This window comes from Cydia amplana, chromosome 15 (genome assembly GCF_948474715.1).
Source record: "Cydia amplana chromosome 15, ilCydAmpl1.1, whole genome shotgun sequence".
Lineage (NCBI taxonomy): Eukaryota > Metazoa > Arthropoda > Insecta > Lepidoptera > Tortricidae > Cydia > Cydia amplana.
Window position 1 is genome coordinate 14,258,121 of NC_086083.1, and position 22,539 is coordinate 14,280,659.

The 22,539-nt window shown below is 36.5% G+C and overlaps 1 protein-coding gene across 1 annotated transcript; it reads left to right on the forward strand.

The window, feature by feature from the left end:
• The first annotated feature begins 2,485 nt into the window (after positions 1 to 2,485).
• On the forward strand, positions 2,486 to 5,543 carry LOC134654743 (cytochrome P450 6B5-like). Its single transcript, XM_063510215.1, has 2 exons — positions 2,486 to 3,821; positions 5,359 to 5,543. The coding sequence occupies exons 1-2, from the start codon at positions 2,486 to 2,488 to the stop codon at positions 5,541 to 5,543; spliced, it is 1,521 nt and encodes a 506-aa protein (XP_063366285.1).
• Positions 5,544 to 22,539: the final 16,996 nt, after the last annotated feature.

A 22,539-nucleotide genomic window follows, 5' to 3' on the forward strand; every position in this document is an offset into this window, starting at 1 on the left:
TGACCACAACATAAAATAAAACGTGCGGTTTCCTGTATTTGCTTTATAAAGCACGCTATCAGTTCAGAGCGAGCTGAGAATGATAACAGCTGTAATTGTAAATCTGGAGATTGTGGTTCAACTTAAATATTGGCAATATGCGAAAAAGACGTAGTCGGGGACCTAAAAAGGTAGGTAGGTAAGACCCCGGACCTCCAGTGTGGTATAGAATATTTTTTACAGTACATATGGCCCTATTTTCTCGCACTAGTGCGTAAAATAGCACTTTTCGTGTGTATGTCATAAGTTTAAAGGGCCATATGTACTGTAAAACGTTATACTCCCTTCGGTCGTGTTTTAATTTATCGCCACTCGTTTCGAATTTCCTCTTTTCCGCACTTTTGTATCATAGATTTTAGATTTAGATTTAGATATTTATTCTCATAATATGAAATTACATTATAAATTATGCTAAACTAATCTACATGAATTTATATTATGATCGTCATTAACATTAACATGATATTATTTATTAGATACAAATTAAAAATGTCTTAAAAATAATCAATCTTCTGTCAACAATTTTATCAATTCATGTCAAAACAAAATACGGGAATAACTAAGTACGAGTATCTCTTAATGATCGTCATGTTCTAAATACAATAAATATGGTATACATTACGTTGAATATCAATAAATGAGAACATGTCAAATTTACACGATTCAATTTACAATTTCAAATGTCAAAGTCATATACTCATTTACTGAATAAAGTGGATTATTCAATAAAAGGACCCTCAGTTGACGTTCAAATATTTCGTCAGATGTTTCCATTCGTAATTCAGCGGGTAGACGCTCGTAGTATGTCGGGCCGATTACTCGCGGGTTTTTGCATGAAAGTGCCATGCGTCGCGGCACTGTTCTGAGTCTCCCCGTGGATCTGATTAATTTGCCCGTGACCTCAACACGTTTAAACTGTGGCAGGTTTTTTCTTACGAACATCAATACTTCGAATATGTAAAGTGTCATTCAATAGAACTTGCTAACTATGTAAACAAACCGCCATACTAAAATTGACACTGAATGTCAAATTACTAGTAACTTTTGTTTACATAGTTAGCAAGTTCTATTGAATGACACTTTATAGTGAGTAGTGCGTCATTATTCGATTTTTCTTAAATACTTCCTTACAAGGGTGCCTGGGTTTAACTCCTGCCAGTAACCGTATCGCACGTTTCTGGAGTATTAATACGCGATTTGCATCCGTGGAATTGCCCCAAATAACCGTACCATATGACATCAACGAGTGAAAATGCGAGAAATATACGGCCTTCAGTGACTTCCTAGATATTAGTGGTTGTAGTTTTTTTATGGCAAAAATAGCACTACTATTATTAACTATTATTAACTACAAACGAAACTCGAGATTGAATGAACTTTTTAAGCGTTTTTTAAGCTGCGTCCAGATAGATACTTCAGTTTGCCTGAATGGGTCACATTAGGAACTGAATTTTATGTGACCCATTCAGGCAAAGTAACATGGGTGCACGATACTTTAATATTTTGCGTTTAAAAATAATAAAAAGCCTCAATCCAGACGACGACGATTTCTATATTGAAGAAAGTTGCGTGTATACTTATACTGTGTGCTTGCCTGCTATATTAGTGTATTACTCGTATTTGCCTTCTATATAGCTAGTACCTCAGCGAATTAAAGAGCCACATAAATACAGTAAATTGTGTTAAGTCTATAATTTACTTGTCATATCCTAGGGGCTGTTTAAGACGAGATGAGGTCCTGACTGCAGTTACGCTTGATTAGCTCTGAATCGACGCGGCTTTCTATAATACCTATTGTCAAACTGTCTCAGAACAAGAAGGGTATATGTCCTCTTGCATGCATAGGAGTTATGACGTATTGTAATACTGTCGTAGGACAACAAGGGCGTATGTGGGTTGGACATGGGTGGTGGATATAACAGTCTGAATTGGATTCAAAGATGGGATCAGATAGATAGTTCTTTATAAATTGTCAATAAATATTATTGTAATGATAGCATACTCTTAACATACCTGCATATTGATAACGATAGCTTTTGGGCCTATAACGGATATCAGTTGGTCACAAATAAGGTCAGTCATAGTCATGTAATTTATAAGGTCAATGAAGGTAGATGTCCATCTTGCCGCTAGCCCGTCTTGTACCTACTTCCCTATTCTAGTCCTCAAGTATGTTATGGATGTGCATGCATAATGCATTCATTATAAAACGGATTTTCAACACGATGCGAATTGCATAATTTATTACTGTATAACTATTTGTTGCATTTTTCAACCGCAATACGTGATATACTTACAAGATTTAACCTCTACGCAGTGAACGGAGACAAAACATATCCGTTCACTGCCTCTACGGTTAAACAACCAGCGAACTTATTACTGACAATAAGTTCAATAGTAATTGTAGCAATCATAATATTCATAATGTCTCAGGATCTCGAACAGCATGGACCTCCTGACGATAGCCACTCTCACAGTTGCAGTAATACTGTACTATCACTTTACAATCACTTTTAATTATTGGAGAAACCAAAATGTTCCCGGACCCAGGCCAATACCAATTTTCGGGAACACTTTGAAGTTTGTTTTAGCTTCAACTTCATTGGGCGTTATATTGAAAAAAATATACGACGATTATCCGACGGATAAAGTGGTGGGACTTTTCAGAATGAGAACACCGTGTCTCTTAATACGCGACCTGGATATTGTGAAACATGTCTTGATTAAGGAATTTCATGTTTTCTCGGACCGTGGTGTCTCATTTAGCAAGGAAGGGCTGGGAACAAACCTGTTCCATGCCGACGGAGAAACATGGAAAGCTCTGAGACATCGCTTCTCGCCCATGTTCAGCAATCAGAAACTTAAGAACATGATGTACTTGCTCCATGATCGAGCTGATAAGTTCATGGAATATTTAAGTGAGGTGACAGCCGTAACTCCCCAGCACGATGTGCACGGACTAATGAAAAAATACACGATGTCTACGATATGGGCGTGCGCATTCGGATTCGATATCGACACTTTTCAAGAAGAAATACACGCCACTTTGAAGAAGATCGACCAGGCTATATTTAACCGTAATTTGAAAGTCGAGTTTGAAATGATGTACCCTGGTCTACCTAGAAAACTCAAAATGGAGATATTTCCGAGGCTCGTGCACGACTTCTTTAAAGATCTCGTCGGAAAAGTAATCACTCAAAGAAAAGGAATACCGTCGACTAGAAACGACTTTATGGATTTGCTTCTACAAATTAAGAATAATAAAGAACTTCAAGGAAGATCCGGCGATGCAGAAGATGAAACCGTAGAAATAACTAATAGTATAATAGAAGCTCAAGCATTTGCGTTTTATGTAGCTGGCTATGAAACATCGGCGACCACCATGGGGTTCATGTTATACCAACTAGCACTGAACCCTGAAATACAGGAGAGATTAAGGAAAGAAGTAGATGAGTACCTTCAAAGACACGATGGCCGAATAGAAGTGGACACCTTAACAGAATTGACATATATGGACCAGGTTTTTAACGAGACCCTTCGAATGTACCCGATTGTAGAACATTTACGACGAAAAGCACAAACCGATTATGAGTGTCCGGGTACTAATATAAAAGTGTCTAAGGGACAACTAGTGCTTATATCTGTTTGGGGGATTCACCACAATGAGTTGTACTACCCGGAGCCGGAAAAGTTTAATCCTGATAACTTCTCTCCGGGAAACATCGCTAGTCGGCATCCCTGCGCGTACCTTCCGTTCGGTGTTGGACCGCGCCATTGCATTGGTAAGTACGTAAACCAAATAAATCTAGCCAAAAAAAAAACACGTAAAATGTTGCCAAGACGAAACAATAAGGCTCGCACTGGCAAAAAGTTATCAGATCTCATGTAGAGCCAAGCTTCTAACTCTACAAGCCCTAACTTCACACACTCTATACCATAGTCAAAACATGTGGCTTAGACAGAGTCGCACCATAAGGGTTCCTTTTGTACCTTTTTGGTACGGAACCCTAAAAAGGCGGCTCGATGTTGATAGATGTAATTTCCCTCCTAGTCAACCACAACGAAATTAATTCCTATAAAATATTTAAACAAAAATCAACCTTCTTTTCGTACTATGGTTCACTATGGCTAGGTATGAACTTGTGGAGGTACTTTGTGACTTTTGCTTGTCACCTGACGAAATAACCGCAAACACCACTGATCACAAATAACATGCACGTGAATCACAATCAGCTGTGAATATAAGTAATTCGCCGGTATACTGCCACAATCTGCATAGTGACACAGTGATGACTCATTCGTCACCAGACTCACCGGTCGAGCGGGGCCGCTGCACCTGCGATAGATAACGTGCCCGCTACTACGAGTATAGGTAACAGCCATATTCGAACTTTAACCCCTCGTATGCTGCCTGTCAAATTTGATCATTGAAAAAGTGACCTTGACATTTACAACAATAGATTAAAATTCCCACGCACGGATCCGTGTCTAAGCATACGAGGGGTTAAGATACGTCAAATAACTAGAGATTGAAACGATATGGATTGTATATGTCAGTGTCAAACAAGTGTCAAAAGTGACGCGTTTGTTTGAAAAAACGTCACTTTTGACACTTGTTTGACACTGACATATCCATTCCATATCGTTTAAATCTCTAGTATTTGACGTATCTTAAAGTTCGAATATGGCCGTAAGTACTTATGCACAATAATAATGCAACGCAAAAAGCATTTGCTGAAATTGCAGGCGTTGGAGAATGGAAGCTCCCTCAAAGGTCACAAAATGAGCATTCTTCTAATATAATATTTAAAACCTTCGCGTTTTGAACACATATTAACTCACATTTATAGACGGGTCTAACGCGAAATTTATTCAATTACCTTTATATACCGACGTTTCGACACAGGTTTCACTGGTCATGGTCGCGGCCAACTAAAGTCTCAGCAAAATGTCAAAACAGAGATTTGTGCAACTACCCGACGAAAAGTGTATGAAAAAGTGTGTGCGTGGATATTGTGAGTGTTGCGTGTCGGACTATTGACAATAATTAACATTATGTGTAGTGGATGGTTTGAAAATGTGATGTCTACCCCAAACTTTTTCATACACTTTTCGTCGGGTAGTTGCACAAATCTCTGTTTTGACATTTTGCTGAGACTTTAGTTGGCCGCGACCATGACCAGTGAAACCTGTGTCGAAACGTCGGTATATAAAGGTAATTGAATAAATTTCGCGTTAGACCCGTCTATAAATGTGAGTTAATATGCATTATTCTAATATTAGGGTGAAATAAGTAATAAGACTTTGAATCTTTTCCAGCAACACGATTCGCGCTAGTCCAGTCGCGTGTATGCATCATCAGACTACTCTCCAGGTTTAGGCTGGAAGCTGGCAGCAACACTGCTCTAAGCGTCTCTTACGACCCACGCCGGATACCCCTCACTCCTGACAAGCCGATCTACGTGAACTTCTACTCGAGGAAGGACACAAGATCGAATGCCTAAGTGGCGAGCGTCCACAGCGAAAATTACGGCGGCGCGTGCAACGTGGCGTCAATCGGTCAAGGGATTCGAGCAGCGCGTGAACTTCAAACTTTTAGAAATACTGTCTAACGTAAACATGTTTTATATTTTTTGTGAGTAGGTACGTACCCATTGTTAAATTGTAATATCGAACTTATTAACCGCAATAACGCTTCTGATTTTAGCTATTTGATAATAAACTCTTCGACAAACAAACCTTAATGCGGAAAGCTTTAATTTAATTAAAAAATTATGACAAATACGTTAATTATGCAAATCTCGATCCTATAATATTTCCTCAAAACAGAGTCAAATCTCAAAAACAAAAGCTAAAATCACCAATAAACTGAAACCTGCAATATCAACTTTCAGACCCAGTACTTAAAGCTGAAATTAAATGTTGCTGAAAATGTAACAAAGGTCGTTTTCACTATGAAATTTCCAAGTATAAAATGGCTTTTCGTAACCCGTTTACCACAATAGGGGTGGATTTACATCCCACTCGAGAAATACATTGGCGAGCATGACAATCTAAAATTCTAATTGTCTTGGATTAAAGATGGCGAAGATTCTAGAGATTTCAAGTACTACATACTTGGGGTTTGCTGTGGATCGGCTTGCAGACTTGAGGTTTTGGTGTATAATTTTTTGTTTTAACATTTTTGTGGCACTGTTTGTATGGATGTAAGAAGTAGCATGTCAATCATTATTTGATCTGACAAAAGAATTTAGATGCCAAGGCTACACATCCACATCTCTTCTCCGCTAATCCAGCTGATTAAAACCAATGCTATTGGTTGATTCCCGCCTGTCTCCTCTCCTCTCATGGAAAGGCAGCCTAATGGGTGCCAAACTCTGCAAGTAATCAGATAAGTAAATAACTTAGGATACTTGTCAAATGCAGCTTAAGACTCGACTTGACTAGTACATAGTTATCACAATCCATATATTTTTGAAAAGTTAGCGCGATATTTGTACCAAATTCTCAACAGTTTCAATGAACAGAAAATCTGCGCCAGCTTTCATGAAGTATGATACAATAATAATCGTTTGTGTAAATAAATACCTAATAGTTACCTATGTGAAAAAAAATACAAAAATATAGGTACTTGAATAAATAGGTGTACTGGTACTACCATCTAAATAGTATAGGTAATATCTATACTTCGTTATAGTTAAGTACATATAGGTATAGGTAGATACTTTTACTCGCACTGCCAAAAAGAGCTAGATTTAAATACATACAAACGTAATAGCATTCAGATTGTATTAAGAGCCTTTGCATATTTCGCCATTAATAATTAGGGAAGTTGTACGGCGAGGCAGATGCGATTTATTCCGATTTTCAGATTCACGGAGCCGAAGTCAGCGGCTTGGAGGGGTGGGGCGTCAGTTCACCAACGAGTATTTCTTAAAACCTCTTAGGGCCACTTGCACCATTCACTAACCCGGGGTTAACTGGTTAAACCTGAAGTTTCCATGGTTACTAGTACAATTTAACACCGGGTTAACGGTTTAACCAGTTAACTTCAGGTTAGTGGGGCGGTGCAAGTCGCGCTTAATTGTACGGCGTACGACCGAGAGCGCTTGAATGCTAACAAATATAGCTGTCTCGGTGCCAACTACAACCATAGGTTGGAGCGAGACAGCGATTGTACTTTTCGTTCTCACTTATGGTTTTCGCTTTAGCCGAAGCCATTCGCGCAGTGTCGTGGCCAGGCCGTTAGGCTGTGGGGCAAAAATGCGCGTAGGCTCCACAGGGAGCTCGGTAGGCGGTTGAGGGAGGTAAACAATTTTGCGTCCCTTACTTTGGCTGTTTGTAAGTATAAATAAATAACAATATTTGTTTATTTTTACACATAAGTATTTGAAAGAAAATCTAGTTCACATCGGTGCAGTGGCATTCCCGCAAAAAAATCAGTTTCCCTCTATTTTGTATGCCCCGCCCTCTAAGATATGTCTTACAGTGTGCTGCATGCACTGCAGTGCAGCTACTCGTAATAGTCGCAATGTTCGTCCATCCACTATAGGAGCTCATTCCGCATTATAGTCGTTGATCGAAAACGCCAATCGAAAACCTAAATAATTTACGGAAATAGTCACGTAACTTTACGTATCATCTGTCATCCCGACCCATTTATCTTTCCGTTATGCGTTTGTCGATGTACGATTGTCATCTTGGCTAGTTCCTCTGATAAGACAAGGTATTGATATGCTCCATGCGCTGCAGTGGTATTTCGGCAAGAGTAATTTTCTTTCCGCGATCCGCTATAAGTAAGGCCCCACTCATTCCGCCCCAGCGCGCCGCGCGCTCCACTGCGCTCGCGACGCCGCCTTATAAGATTTGTCTAAAGCATTTACAGAATTACGGTTAAGATATTTACTAGCGGGATATCTGTGCACTTGTATGCAGTTTAACACGAGGTTAAATAGATAATGGTTTTAAAAATATAATGCCATTGGGTCAGAAAATAAAACATTCACTGCAAGGTCCTTCATTTTTCAAATTTAAAGGCAAAATACACAAATAAAAGACCTGTGATTGTAATATCTATAAAATTGTGAATTCTTAAGCGAGCTTTGTAATTCGCATAAAAAACGTAATAGGTACCTACATCAAAACAATGCGCTTGCATAGAAAATGAGGCAATCGCCTCGCTACGCTTATGGGTCAATTTTTTTATACCACGTCGTCGGTGGCAAACAAGCATTTGGCCCGCCTGATGGTAAGCAGTCACCGTAGCCTATGGACGCCTGCAACACCAAAGATATTACATGCGCGTTGCTGACCCTTCAAAAACCTGTTGCAGACTCCTTATTGAAGAACCCCATACTGTCAATGCATTCGGATAGTATCATAGATAAATATAGGTAAATATCGACAGCAAAGCTTCCGAAGCCTCAAAACCGTGATTGGCTAATACAAGACAATGGCGGCTGTGATGGACGTTGATTAATGTCTGTCTGTCGCGGAAAAACTTGTGTTCTGCGCACAGGGGAGCCATGGACACGGCAGATAAAATAATGGATGGGCTATGCGTACGGGGAGACCAATTCCAACTTATATTTGTCAGTCGCATGTGCATTTAGAAATGACACTAAAATCAAGGTTGAACTAACATACTTCAAATAGTGATATATTTTTTTAAGGTAGTACAGGTAGCTAACCCTTCTTCTCAAAGCTATGTTGAAATGTTTATTACCTATATTCACATTTTTTTTAATTTTTGAACCGTGCCTAGGTACCATGTAGTTTAACACTTCCGAATGATTGAAACTGAGATTTTAAATGCAATCTAAACTAAGTAACACAAAGTTATTTATGATTTTGGTTTTGCAAACATTGATAGTATAAACGACAGTCTTTATAAACAAATCCGTTGAAACCTAAGTCATTTCAGCAGGAAAGCACTTTAACTGACTGTTAGTAAATCATAATATATCTCATAAAAGTACCTTTTCAGTTTTAATTAGAAATGTATTACCAAAAACCTGTTACCAGTTGCAACAACATATATATCCTCTATCGTAAAAAAATTATAATCTAAATAAGTAGGTAAGTCCCCAGAATATCAGATAAGTAAAAAATATTAAAAATAATATAAAACTAAAACATAAAGCCTTCTCCACGGCACTGGTGTCGCGACATTTGATCCCGGCGACATCTGGCGGAAGTAATGGATTTTTTCAGTTAGCTGAAGGTGAAAATTTAATCCGCGATAAGTGACGAAAAAACGCGCCTACAAAGGTTACGTCAAAATTGGATTTTACGCTGTTTACAGGCGTATGGTTTTATGTCATATATTTTTTCAGGATGTGCGACAGGTGATATCAAATTACGATAGGGAGTGATTATTCCTATTCATATCGAAAAAGGGGCAAAAATGCGTTGTTGGTAATAGGTAAATACGCATGGCAAAACCTTTAGAAATACGTAGTTCTATTATATAAATATTATAGGACAATAAGTTGATTTAAACTTACTTAATACTTTAGTTGCAAAGCGGACCCCAGGCTCCCATGTGCCGTAGCAAAATGCCGGGACAACGCGAGGAAGATGATGATTTTGATTTAAACTAACACGCTTTTTACTGATAATTATTAAGTACCTACAGATTGAGTTTTAATCATTATTATCAGTTCCACAGTACCTAACGATGACGACGATATATATAATTTATAACTATAAATATAAATCCTTACATATTTATGTAGAAAACATGTATAATAACTAACAAACACTCTAAATGTTGTAATGGTTGTAAATATTCAAATTTTATACCCGTTCTCTCTAAAACAATTATTTTAAATTTCATAATTTAGCACGTGAAGGTGCGCACGCACATATACAATTATCCGTATACCGTAAGGTCCGTAAGTGTGCACCTAAATCTCAAATCCAATATACAGACACTGCAAGTTTAAACTTTTCAAAGTTAACCCGTACTTAACTGCGACACAAGGAGTCGTCAGCAGGCAAATAGTTGAGCAGTTAGGGGGTTAATACTTGAGCCGGGTTGAAGGGAAGTTTGCCCGGGGACTACGAGTATTCTGGGGCGATTGACATACGATACACAAATGCGTAGGTAAGTAGTCTTTTGTACTTGATAATCTGTACTTTATGTACTTACTATGTTTATCAAATTATCACGTTACAGCGAGCTGCAAAATTGCAGCTGAGAGAACAACCGGGGAGGCTATTACGTACATACTTAAAACAATTATTTATTGGTCTTTTTAAAGTACATGGGTTTAATAAATACTTATTTATGTATTTGAAATATTACTTTTACTTAGTTAAGTAAATGCACAAAACTTAAGTAAGTCTGTTATTTTTGTTAAGATGAAATAATTTAGCTAATAATAAAAGCTTCGCTGGAAAACTAAAAAAATCATCTTTAAACCAACAAAATAAGACAAATATGCAACATAATACCTATCGCGTCTTACAATTAAACTTTCGTCAGACCTAAATTATTTTCACTAACTCAGAATCTTGTCCAATTTCCATGCTTCTTGCCAGTTCAGCTGCCAACGCCACATAACAATGAACTATGCGAACACCGCCTCCTGTACAGAACGACTCAACTGACATACATGCCCAACTGACATACAACGTTTTGAGGCTGGGGTGTCGGCAAACGAGATTGCAATGGGCAAACTTCGTCCCTCGAAGTACTTTATTCCAAACTGCGTAAAGTTACTGTGTAATGTTTTATACTCGTAATATGGTTTTGATATACTTTCTTGTTTTTATGGGTTACAACAAAGTGTAGTTTAGGTTTAAAGAAAGCTTATTTAAGGAGAATTAAGTTGTACAGTCGCCATCAGATATATTGGAGCGGCCAAGGTGGTCACAAATATCTGAACTCGCCTCTATTATCAAGGCGCTTGATTGCGTGTTCATATATTTAGCACCTCGGTCGCTCCAATATGGCGAAATATGGCGACTAGGTGGGTAACTATTTAAAAATATTTTTCTTGTTTTGTACATGTTAAAGACTCAATGCTTTTCTGTAAATCATGCCGTAATGTGTAAGTAAGTATAGCGAAAAATTACGAAAATAAGCATTTAAAAATAAAGATAAAGAAGAAAGCGTCACGGAGGAAATAAATCTAGGCATGTACAGCTATTTACCTACTAAAACTATTGCATAAATAGCTCCTGATTATGTTTCGCAGTTATTGTTTGAGATATATAGGTTTAGAAATGACAAATCATAGCTACCTACTGATCTTTTAGAATTCTAAAGTCACTGACAAATCACCGAGACAATCTTAAAGTAATTATACTTCGGAAATTTTCCGCCGACAAACGGTGGCCGTCGATATTTTACTACCTATATTAAGTTAGTTCCTACATGTTATGGTTTACACTTATATTTGACAAAGATGGATTGTAATGTCAAATGTCTTAAAATATAAAGCTTATGAAAAGCAACGTGTTTATAGGAACTCAGATAGCTATATGAAAATAACCAAACATTGTTGAAATCACAACCAAAACTAAAACTACATCCTGTTACAACAACTATTGAAGAATCGAGTGCCTAAATTCCAAGTAAAAGCTATAGTTACAACATAGGCTTAAGCGATTTATACTTGTGTTTTAGCAAATTCCATACATATTCACATACAGGTCAATAATTCACATTACTTATTCTAACGGATCTTTATAAAATCCGGGCCAAAACAAAAGTTACCAAAACTCGTAGTTACTAAACTCCAACCCACAAGTTAGTTAAGAGTTATTATAGAAAAGACGAATAAACTTAAAAAAAACTCCAGCTTCGAATTTAATCACCGAAGTAGATGTAGCTTAACGGTAATACAATATGCGGAGGCCTTTGCTACATTTTGATATCGGAATGTCAGTTCGAATTGGCCTCGCGGTAAAAGCTGACTAACTTCTGTCTTTTCAACACATGGCGCTGTTTAGGGCCATTTAGTTACATTATTAGGCAAAAATATTTTCAATGCCGCGGTCTGGACGCAAGCGGCTTACAACGCGCTACAAACCTCAATTAGCTAATAATCGTTTGTCCTTATCTGTCATTTGACTTATGTATTTGTAAGAAAGGGATAAAACATTATTTAACTATATCAAGCCCGTAAAGTTGTATGAATAAGGGGGTTAGACTTTACGCCTCTTCTATACGTTCAGTAAGTCTTTGCTGTACCTACAGCCAAACTACTTTAGAGCTTGCAGGTTTACCGAGACTTTGCTCGTCTCGAGTGAGACTCGTGCGCATTGACGCAGACATTTCAAGCCTCGACAACTTTCAGCGCCGTATAACGCTATATAAAAGGTCTCGGTGAAAGAACCCGTGTCAGTGGGTTTTTTGCTGACGTTTCACGTGGTTTTGTGGCACTGGACGATCAGTTAGAGAACAGTAGGAAAATAGTATATGTATAACGGTTGTGCTAAGAAAATCGATTGTTTTTCGATTTCAATTCTGTTCTGCCAATTGTGATAAGCTCTGTCAGTAAGCGCGAAGTATAAGTCTAGATACGAAAACCTGTGTAGTTACGAAAATGGGTGTAAATATGATTTAAATTATAAGGAGCACTAGGAAGCGACTTAAGCGTATTAATTGAATCATTAATAAGCTCCAAGTAGTTTCGTTACTAAGCAAAGTTTGTAAGGTCAGTGTCTGTAAAACGTATTAATTTAGGTACGTATTAAACTAGTGACATATTTTCCGGTTACTTGATAGTGTTTTTGTGCAAATGCATCGGTGCGCTAAATACTTAAGTTTAGATTAATTTACTTCATAATATTACAATATAAATTATATTCTAGTCTAATAAAAACTAAAAAAGTAAAATAAACTGTTAATAACTTTTCCCTGACAATGTTTCACTTCATTCAATTTTGGTGATACCCATGACTACTTGTACTCATGAGCGTAATGTTTTTGTAGTAGCAGAAATAGTTCAAAAGGATACATGATGGTATTTCTTTTTTTTCCTACTAATGACAGTACATAATTAAAAGCTTAAATTGATTGAATGTCCGCGTGTTCACGTTATCCTCGCACAAAAATAATTATTTGCAATTTAAAATGGAAATTATCCAGGCCTATTTTGTTAAACTTCAATCTTCCCTTACATAGAGTGCCTATTTATAAAATACATTTCTATGCATTAATGTGTAAAATCTAGCTAATAAATATAAATAAATATTATGTAAAATTTAGCTAATTCTATAGCCACGGCTGTCTATAAATAACTACTCGATAGATAAACGTGGGGGCAAGTAGGCTATTCATTCCCAAGTCGCGTAGGGTAATGTATATTCTAATATATTTTTGGGACTTTTCGTGTCTACCGGCCCGTGCGGCCTGCGGTCCGACGAGGGAGGGACCATTTTGGCATGTCGATGTTTTAATAATTTTATTTCGCCTTAAAAATATACATAATCTTAATATAATCCATATCATGGATCTGTTACCATTTATTAGTGTTCAGTGCGAGTTAATTCTGCTACTAAACTCTAAATCTAAACAGCAAATGTATTAGAGCTCGCTGTAAACACTATTAATTAGGTACTTAGTGTTTAGTGCGAATAAGGCTTCCCAAATTCTTATACCGGCTCAATATTCTAGAGCTACATAGCACTAAAGGCTCCACCTTGTAAATTTAAAACTTTGTAAAAGCTTTGATCATTTACAAGGTAGTCACAATCTATCCAAATAAGGCCTACTTTCCCCTCTGGGTCGGAATTGGAAGGTCAGATGGCAGTCGCATTCGTAAAAACTAATAGTGTCAATTCTTGGGATTAGTTATCAAGGCCCCAGGCTCCCATGAGCCGTGGCAAAGTGCCGGGATAACGCGAAGAAGAAGAAGGTTAATAAAAATTAATTATTCATTTGTAAAAAGGCCAAACATCCACTCTATCCATTTCCGTTACCTATTTAACTATTTGCCTCCTCAATTTATATACCTCCTGTCGAAATATTAAATAGGACGTATAAAATCGAACGTAACACCAAATAAAATCTACCGATAACTTTTAATCCTCTTCGCCCCATCCCTAGCCAGCCCCGTATTTACCCTGCACCTCGCCGGTTCATCTTCACGTTTTCCCCTCTTTTTACCGGAAACGAAAAAAAAAACGGGATACCGCTGTAGTAATGAGAGTAAAAAAAAGCTAAAGATCGCTCCCCATTTGGAAATGTAGCTGTCCTGCTGAATGGGAGACGTTTTATTGTGGGCTATAGTTTTATTTCCTGCTTGCATTGCGAGATTGATTTTGTCTTTTTATTTTATTTAACTTGCCTTTAGTTATCGGTCTAAATCTCAGGCGGCAGGCAAGTTACTCGGTGATTTTGTACTTAGTAAAAGATAACCGGGTTTTGGGACCAAAACTAATTTAACTTAGTATTTTTGTATTTAACATTAACAAATAATTATGTAAAGGTATATCTATAGTTTTTTTATATTAGTAGTAGTAGTAGTAAACACTTTATTGCACAAAACAAGTACATAACACAGAGATAATCCAGTAAATGTGTACAAAGGCGAACTTATCCCGTATTAGTTTGGGTGGGATCAATCTTGTACACTAAACTGAAACCACTTCTAGACTTTTCCCTGAAATTCATCACGACATAATAGAGGGGGGAGGCTGGGGAGGGGTATAAACATTTTTTGGAGACATATTTTGCTGTTCGGCTATTAAGATAAATTATATAGGTACTAGGTTTAGATTGAAAAATATCTTAAGTTCTTAAAAACAACCATACTTAGGTACCTATACAATTTAAATTTGTTTCAAGTTTTACCAATCATTTTCCATTATGCGAAAAGAAGGCTTAAGGCTCTAAACTTTCCAAAGATTAATGTTATTTAGTAATACGGTATTGTTAGGAAACAATCAAAATGGCGAAGTATAGGCATAATTGGATTGGGCAGATCCCCAATAAGACAATTTGGTCGCAAATTGCTCCCTAGTAAGGCAAATTGGGAACAAGGGGTCCTGAGTCCATTCTCGACAGTTGGCGAGTCAAAGTCTCATGAAAACCAGTTCAAGAACACGTACTTTTGAAATACTTATGTGAACTAGTAACTAAATTATGAACGGGCAAACTAACGGTAGGTACTTAATAAAATCTTGCTACCTAGTTTATTTTTACCTGCTTCAAGTAGCCGTATCGATTTGTAACATTGAGAGTATGTCGTCAGATGTTCACTAAAAATCAACCATGTCTTGGTACAACACAATATAGCTCTGAACTTGTGGAGTAGTTCGTGAATTTTGATGACGTGAATATGACCTGGCGATGTATAATGGGAATAACAATACAATAATTTAGTTCCGTCAACTTAATCTGCATGACTATGGAATCCAAAGGTATAGGTAGGTAGTGAAACTCTTTGGTGGTTACTAAGAAATTCCGACTCTAAGTCATAATTTAGTTTGACGAAACCATTTTTTTGGGGCCGATAAATAAGTAAGCCTTTAATTGAAATGCAAATGATTTTATTTCCAGATATTTTACAAGGAACTCGAGATTACGTACTACTGGTTACATCGAGAACCCGACTACAAAGACAGCAATGGGAATGTGGGGTGGGCTGTCCTTAATTTCATGTAGATTCACATGTGTAAAATTCCAGGGAAGGTTATTGAGGACCCTGACATGTGGAAAAGGAAAAGCGTTTCTTCGACGTGTACTTACTTGTAGATATTCCAGACAGATTGTTTTGACTTTCTTGTTAGTTCAGAATGATTGAATGTCTAATGTGTTTAATGAGGTTTATTTAAGGATGACTCACGCTAGAACGGTCCGGGATCTGGCCGAGGTCTCACTTCAGTTTTCTATAGAACGAATCACGTGATCTACGATCACCCGTCATAGAAAACGAAGTGTCGGAAGCCATGGTCCGGGCCCGGACTGTTCTAGCGTGAGTCATCCTTTATTCTGCATTGGTAAGTGCTTTGTAGGTAGGTAGTCTAATAGTTTATTACAGTCGAGACTAACTATGCGCTATTTTATTTTATTAAGCTGGCTAAAGGCTTTCTTTTCTTGTAGCCACGCAAATAATGTTACAAATTGGTAACACGTGGTAACAAACCAGGTCTTAACTCACATTTATAGACGGGTTTATCGGGTATATCGGGTCTAACCAGGTCTTAACTGTATGGAAAGAACTTAAACACGATTTCATGACACAAAGCTCTCGGTTTTTAAACCATATCTCCTAAGTCCAATAGGATTCTCCTAAGAGAAGGAATACCTTTTCTATTTTTCCGCTCGCACGCAGCCATCACGTGCGTGTAAACTTAAATTAGAATTTCCACATAAACGTCGAAATTAATTTCAAATGTATCACATACATCTACAGAATTAATTAAGTCAGTCAACAGGGCATGCTGATTTACGTCTGTATCAGACTACGCGTGGCGTCACACGTAACATGTTGAATTATTTGGCTGTGCCATCTAGGAGGAATTTGAGGAATTGAGGAGGGTTTTATTAGAGGTGGGTGTTGTAATTTTAAATGGAGGAGGTGCTTTGTAATCATCGATTCTGTATGGAGTAAAAGTAGGACAATTATTATTTACAAGAAACAGGGAGAAATAGTTATTTAGGTACTACTCGTAATTACGTACAATTCTATGTGAAATATGATCATATTGCGGTATCGGTATTTAATGATAATTATATAAAGTATTCGTCAATAATAAAAATCTATAAATATAATAATTTCTATACATATATACATATATGTATATAATTTATTAAATAATAAATTTATTTAAAGATGAATTAATTAATTCATTAAATCATTTTTATTCTTAGAAACATATTTTACATAAAATTATAACAAACGCACACTCATATATAACAATAAATAACATTAGGTTAGGTTTTTTATAATATGTTTATAAGTATTTTGTATTGTTTTTGTAAATGTTTTTGTATTTAATTTTTATATCCATATTATAAAATAAACTAACTTAGAGAAGATAAATAAATAAAGAGAATAATAACATTAAAATTACTATAAATCTAGACTACATTAAACATAAAATTCTAAAAATTGCACAAACAAATAATCAGTAAATTATGTTTAATACTTGATGCTTACAGTTACATTTTAAGGCATTAGGTGACATCGATGCCGAGTTTATCAGTTGATGCGTGTTATCCTTCCACAGTGGTAATAATCCTGATATCAAAAATGAAAGTAGAATGCGCGGAGCATAAGAACGCCATAGGCCTTCACACTAAATTGAACACAGCACATGGGCCATTTTATTTAAAGTTGTCCCCTACACTTTTTTTTTAATTTGTGATGTGAAGAGCTCGTGATTTTGAGTAGAAATAACATATACAATGTTATTTCTACTCAAAATCACGAGCTCTTTCTATCCTAATAGGAAAAAAAAAGTGTCCCAAGGGTTTTTTCCCATTGCGTTACCATTTTTCATAGACTTTGTATGGCGGTCACAGAATGGAAAGATCGAAAAATTTAATTTTGGGACACATTTTTTCTCCTATTAGGATCAAATACTTTAAATAAAATGGCCCACATAGGCCTTTACTCGTGTAAAGGCCTATGTGGGCCATTTTATTTAGGGTACGTTACCTTACCCTAAATTATATGGCTACAGGCCGTGTTGCCCGTCCGCAGGCAAATCTGCAGCGAACGGCGGGACATTTGCCGCAATGATTTATGGGCTCTGCTATCGACACGACGCAGCCCTTCTGTCGACACGGGACAGAGGATGGCATGGAGTAGACCAATAGTTAACATGGTTAGAAGTCTCCAGAATTTTCATGACATTTGCTACATGGTTATGGGCCCTGTTATTGAGCATTCATATTTGGGCCATATTTCTAATAATTAAAGTCTCATTTAGACCATTGGATTTATAAAATGACAGGAATAGTCTTTACAAACAAATTTAAGAAGAACAGGTCCACTCGGCAAGTAAATATTTTGTCCACAGCTCCTTTAAGCTGAAATATCACGTAGGTATAAATAAATCCAGCGCTGATGATTTTTAAGTGAATCCTTCGTACAATGAGATCTTTTTGGAGCAGTTATTATTTATAATTAGGTGATGATGATTATGTGCAGTAGTCAGATTGGAAATAGGTCACCCATCTATTCCTTGTACTTGTCACATTCACTCAACCGAACTTCTTGAAGTTGAAGCAACATTCCGGCGGCATTCGCCTGCTTTCTTTTCCAAATGAAATAATAATTTATTAAAGCATGTGGAGAATGTGTCACATATTTAGCTAAAATTGCTACTCTAGTATTCTCACCAAACTCTACCTTTTCAGGCGTACACACATTTCAGGACGACACACGAGTATTTTTATTTCATACTAAGTTTCTCCACCGCACTCTTGTTCCGTGTCTAACGCGGTCCAGTAGTGCGTGCGCGGGGCTGCGATTTTTTGTAAGATTTTCCGCGCGATTGCGCGCGCGCCGCCCTGCGACTGATTAATCGACTATTGATTACGGGGGTAGCCAAATGGTTGAATTTACAACGTGATGGTACAGATTTAGTTTACGTACCAAATTAGTTTTGGAGGAGTCAGTCCAAATATTATTGAAATATTTTGCTTTCAAACATATTATAATATAACTAAATACTTATAATACTATTAGGTATAATAATACTATTAGGTAGGTACTAAAATACTGACAATATCCCAACTACACAGGTAGTTGACTTACATACAGTACATATACAGATATGTACCTGTTATTGGTGCATAAATATTATACGTGTCTACTGTACTTATGTAACTTTACTTACTTTGTTTATATAGGTACTTAGTAAATTTCAGAATGTAACACAAGAACGAGTCACAAATCGCTTAAATATTGTATGAATGTATGTAGATACTTATATGAAGCTCTATTTTATTCATACAACCTGACTGTATTTCTACCATTCAGTGGAACAACGGCAAAGCCGAACTCATCTCTCACATAATACGTTTAATATAATTCCTATACGTTTAATATTATACTCGTACCAAACGTTGAGACTTGATAGTTCAACCGACGGTTATTACATCTTTATACGGGTATAGATACAAACAGCAACACTCTTAAACTGTCCATCGGTGGACCTTATGCCTTTTGTAATAAGGTTTACGAATTGTCAGTTAACAGTGTGTCAACCCCGATTCATTGATGCATACACAGCCAGCTACTCTAAGCCAAAAAGGCATATGTCTACATGAAATCCGTATGGAGATACGACTTTTTGCCTAATCTCAGTAAAATTATACTGTCACACGTCAAACGCACGTTCAAACTCGAATAACGTTGTGCCGTGGCATCTGTGACATGGTTTTCATTGCATCAGGCAGTTTTGTTATGAGACAAGAGGTGGAATTAATAATTTAACCTTTATATATGTGTGTGGTGTTCAAAAATCATGGGTTCAAACTCAAACCTCGGTTGTGTTGTATAGAGCGGAAGAAATCATATTAATACCGTAAACTCAAGTAACTACAATAGTCCTTGTACAACGATGGTCCAGATTTTAACCCTTTATGATTTGACCTCGTTACATTTAATTTGGAACTTAGATACACTATTAAATTATACAACGGGACTTAATCGCTTATCTAAGTTTTAAGATTTACCTCCGACGTTTCGAGGACGGCGTTGTCCCCGTGGTCTCGGAGAAGACTGGCTTAAGTTGACATCAGCATCGTCTAACCGCGCGAGTTTTTCGAACTACCCGCACTTGGTCTTGTTTATCCGCTTGAACGTTTTGCGCACTAGGGATGTCACTCTGTCGACACACAACACTAACGATATTCGATTTATCGACTGTCGATATTCGTTTACGCTTACATTTACTAATGACATGGAGTCAGGACCAAACCACTGGATTGAGCTGCATAACCCTAAAATCCTGTCCACGGATCGTCATTTCTACAACAGGAAAGTACGGGAAGCCATTGAAATCAAAAAACATAGTAATTTCAATCGGGACGAGGGTTTCAAGATCTCATCCACATGGAATCCAGTCATTAGTAAATGTAAGCGTAAACGAATATCGACAGTCGATAAATCGAATATCGTTAGTGTTGTGTGTCGACAGAGTGACATCCCTAGTGCGCAAAACGTTCAAGCGGATAAACAAGACCAAGTGCGGGTAGTTCGAAAAACCCGCGCGGTTAGACGATGCTGATGTCAACTTAAGCCAGTCTTCTCCGAGACCACGGGGACAACGCCGTCCTCGAAACGTCAGAGGTAAATCTTAAAACTTAGATACGCGATTAAGTCCCGTTGTATAATTTAATAATGTATAAAAATCGTGAAAGTTTAAATCAGTGTTAGATACACTAATGCTCTTTCTATATTATACTTAACATAATTTGAAAAATATTTATACAATTATTTTACTGAAACTCGAATTTGCACCATAGTTGCAAGGTTTGGACTAAAGTTACCTGATTATACGGTACTATTTTAGCATGTTGTAAATAAACTCTATTTTTTCTTTGCAATTTACATTTAACATACAGAGACAAAGATTTTTATTATAAGATGGAAAATGTTATGTTGTAGTGAATTCAAGCCTCCTCGACCCTCAAGTCTTAAATGGTTCTGGTTAGAAAAGAAAATACAAAAAGTGTGTCAACCCTGTAGGTTACGTATGTCTTACCGAAAATTTTCCAATAAAACTTTTCCATCTAAAATACAAATTTTAATACGCTTCTCGCATTATCATAACCTCCTTTGCAACCTTGAAGGGTACATCAACACCAACTTAAAGATGTAATAACATACTTACCTAGTAATTTACTTAATGAAATACGCGTCTTTACGAATATGACGTCGCACGATAACCACAGACCGCCAATTTGACAGCAAGTATGATCAAAGATGTCGCTTCTCAATTTGGTTCTCGACGGCAATATTTGCTAGCGGGGCTGGTGGAACTGGTAACTGTAGTTTAATTGTAGGTTTACCAATAAAAAACGTTATCGGTGCTATGGGTATCGCGTTGAGTTAATGCGTATCCGTTATTAGATCAGTGGATAGACTTTGAGGATGAGTACCTAGTAAGATTATTGCAACGTTATAGTATAACTATTTAAACTACTTATATGGTTAAACTCTTTAGGAGTAAACGTTAGGTAGGTACAATAAGTATATGTTTTCACAGATCTATGATTTCTTATACATATACGATTTCCCATTTTTATTATGCTTGAATTAATAAAAAAAAAAGTATTTGTCACAGATTACTCTATACGAGTTTGGATGTGCAGGATGAACCTGTAATGAAACGAATTTTATCTACACAGTTATATGAAATTAGACATGTCTGAAAATTAATTTATGTATTCAAATTGTAGACAAATATTTAAAAGTCTAGAGAAGCAAATTTCCACGTAGTTTGAAATAAAACATATTAACTTTAAGGCAAAAAGGTAGGATTTAATATTTCGGTTAGGTGATATCAACGAAAATCGTGCATTTGAGGTGTTTAAATTAAAGCACAGTTAGGGTAACTGTGTAACCGACTTTTCGCAAGGTATTTCACCTTGCAAAACTATACTGATATTAATATACCTATGTCTACTTTGAACTCGGCAAACTTGTCACTAGTTGAAATTATGCTGAGAAATACTTCTCTCTTGATTACCAATGTAATGAATCTGAGAGTTGTTTATTTGATAAGTTACATGTATTTATGTTGCCGCTTAAAGATGTTTAGATTTAATTAATAATATTCGGTAGGCATGGCAAATAATGACGTAAATTAACAATAAAATAAAGAAGGTATGTTACTTAATACTTAATAAACTACAAAAATATTCGTATATCAACTACCTACTTTCCCCAGTCCAAAGAGTAGGTACGTACCTACCCTTCTCCTTATAACTTTTCAATAATAAATCAAAATATGGATTTACAATGTTTGCGTTTCTATGCAAACATGAGGAATTATTTATTACAACGAAAAATCAAAGAAACAATTTCCTTAAAATAAAATAAAATACTAAAGAAGATAGTATAGTAGTAGTAGCAGGTAGTTCTTTAGTATTTTATTTTAAAGAAATTGTTTCTTTGATTTTAGTCTCGAAAGCCTCACACATGTACAAAAAAGATAGGCTTAGCTAAACACGATACGGCCAAGAACCTGACAAACGAATTCCGATTTTTCCCCATTCGTGACAATAAGAGACCCATTTGATTTCGGATATTTAGCGCAATATTTGATGAAATCCCGGTCCCATTATGAATGCGCACCACATAATTCCATGAGTAATAATAATATTTGTATATTATTACTCATGGAATATTATTTGTATATTATTTGTTAACGTGAATACTACTAATACCTACTAACATCAAATAGACTAAACACTTGTCTTGTAAACACATATACACATATTTTCGAAAACTACAAAGATTGTTAAGAAAAAATCATAGGCGAAGGACCGAAGCTACATACACGATACATGCCAAGGGTGCA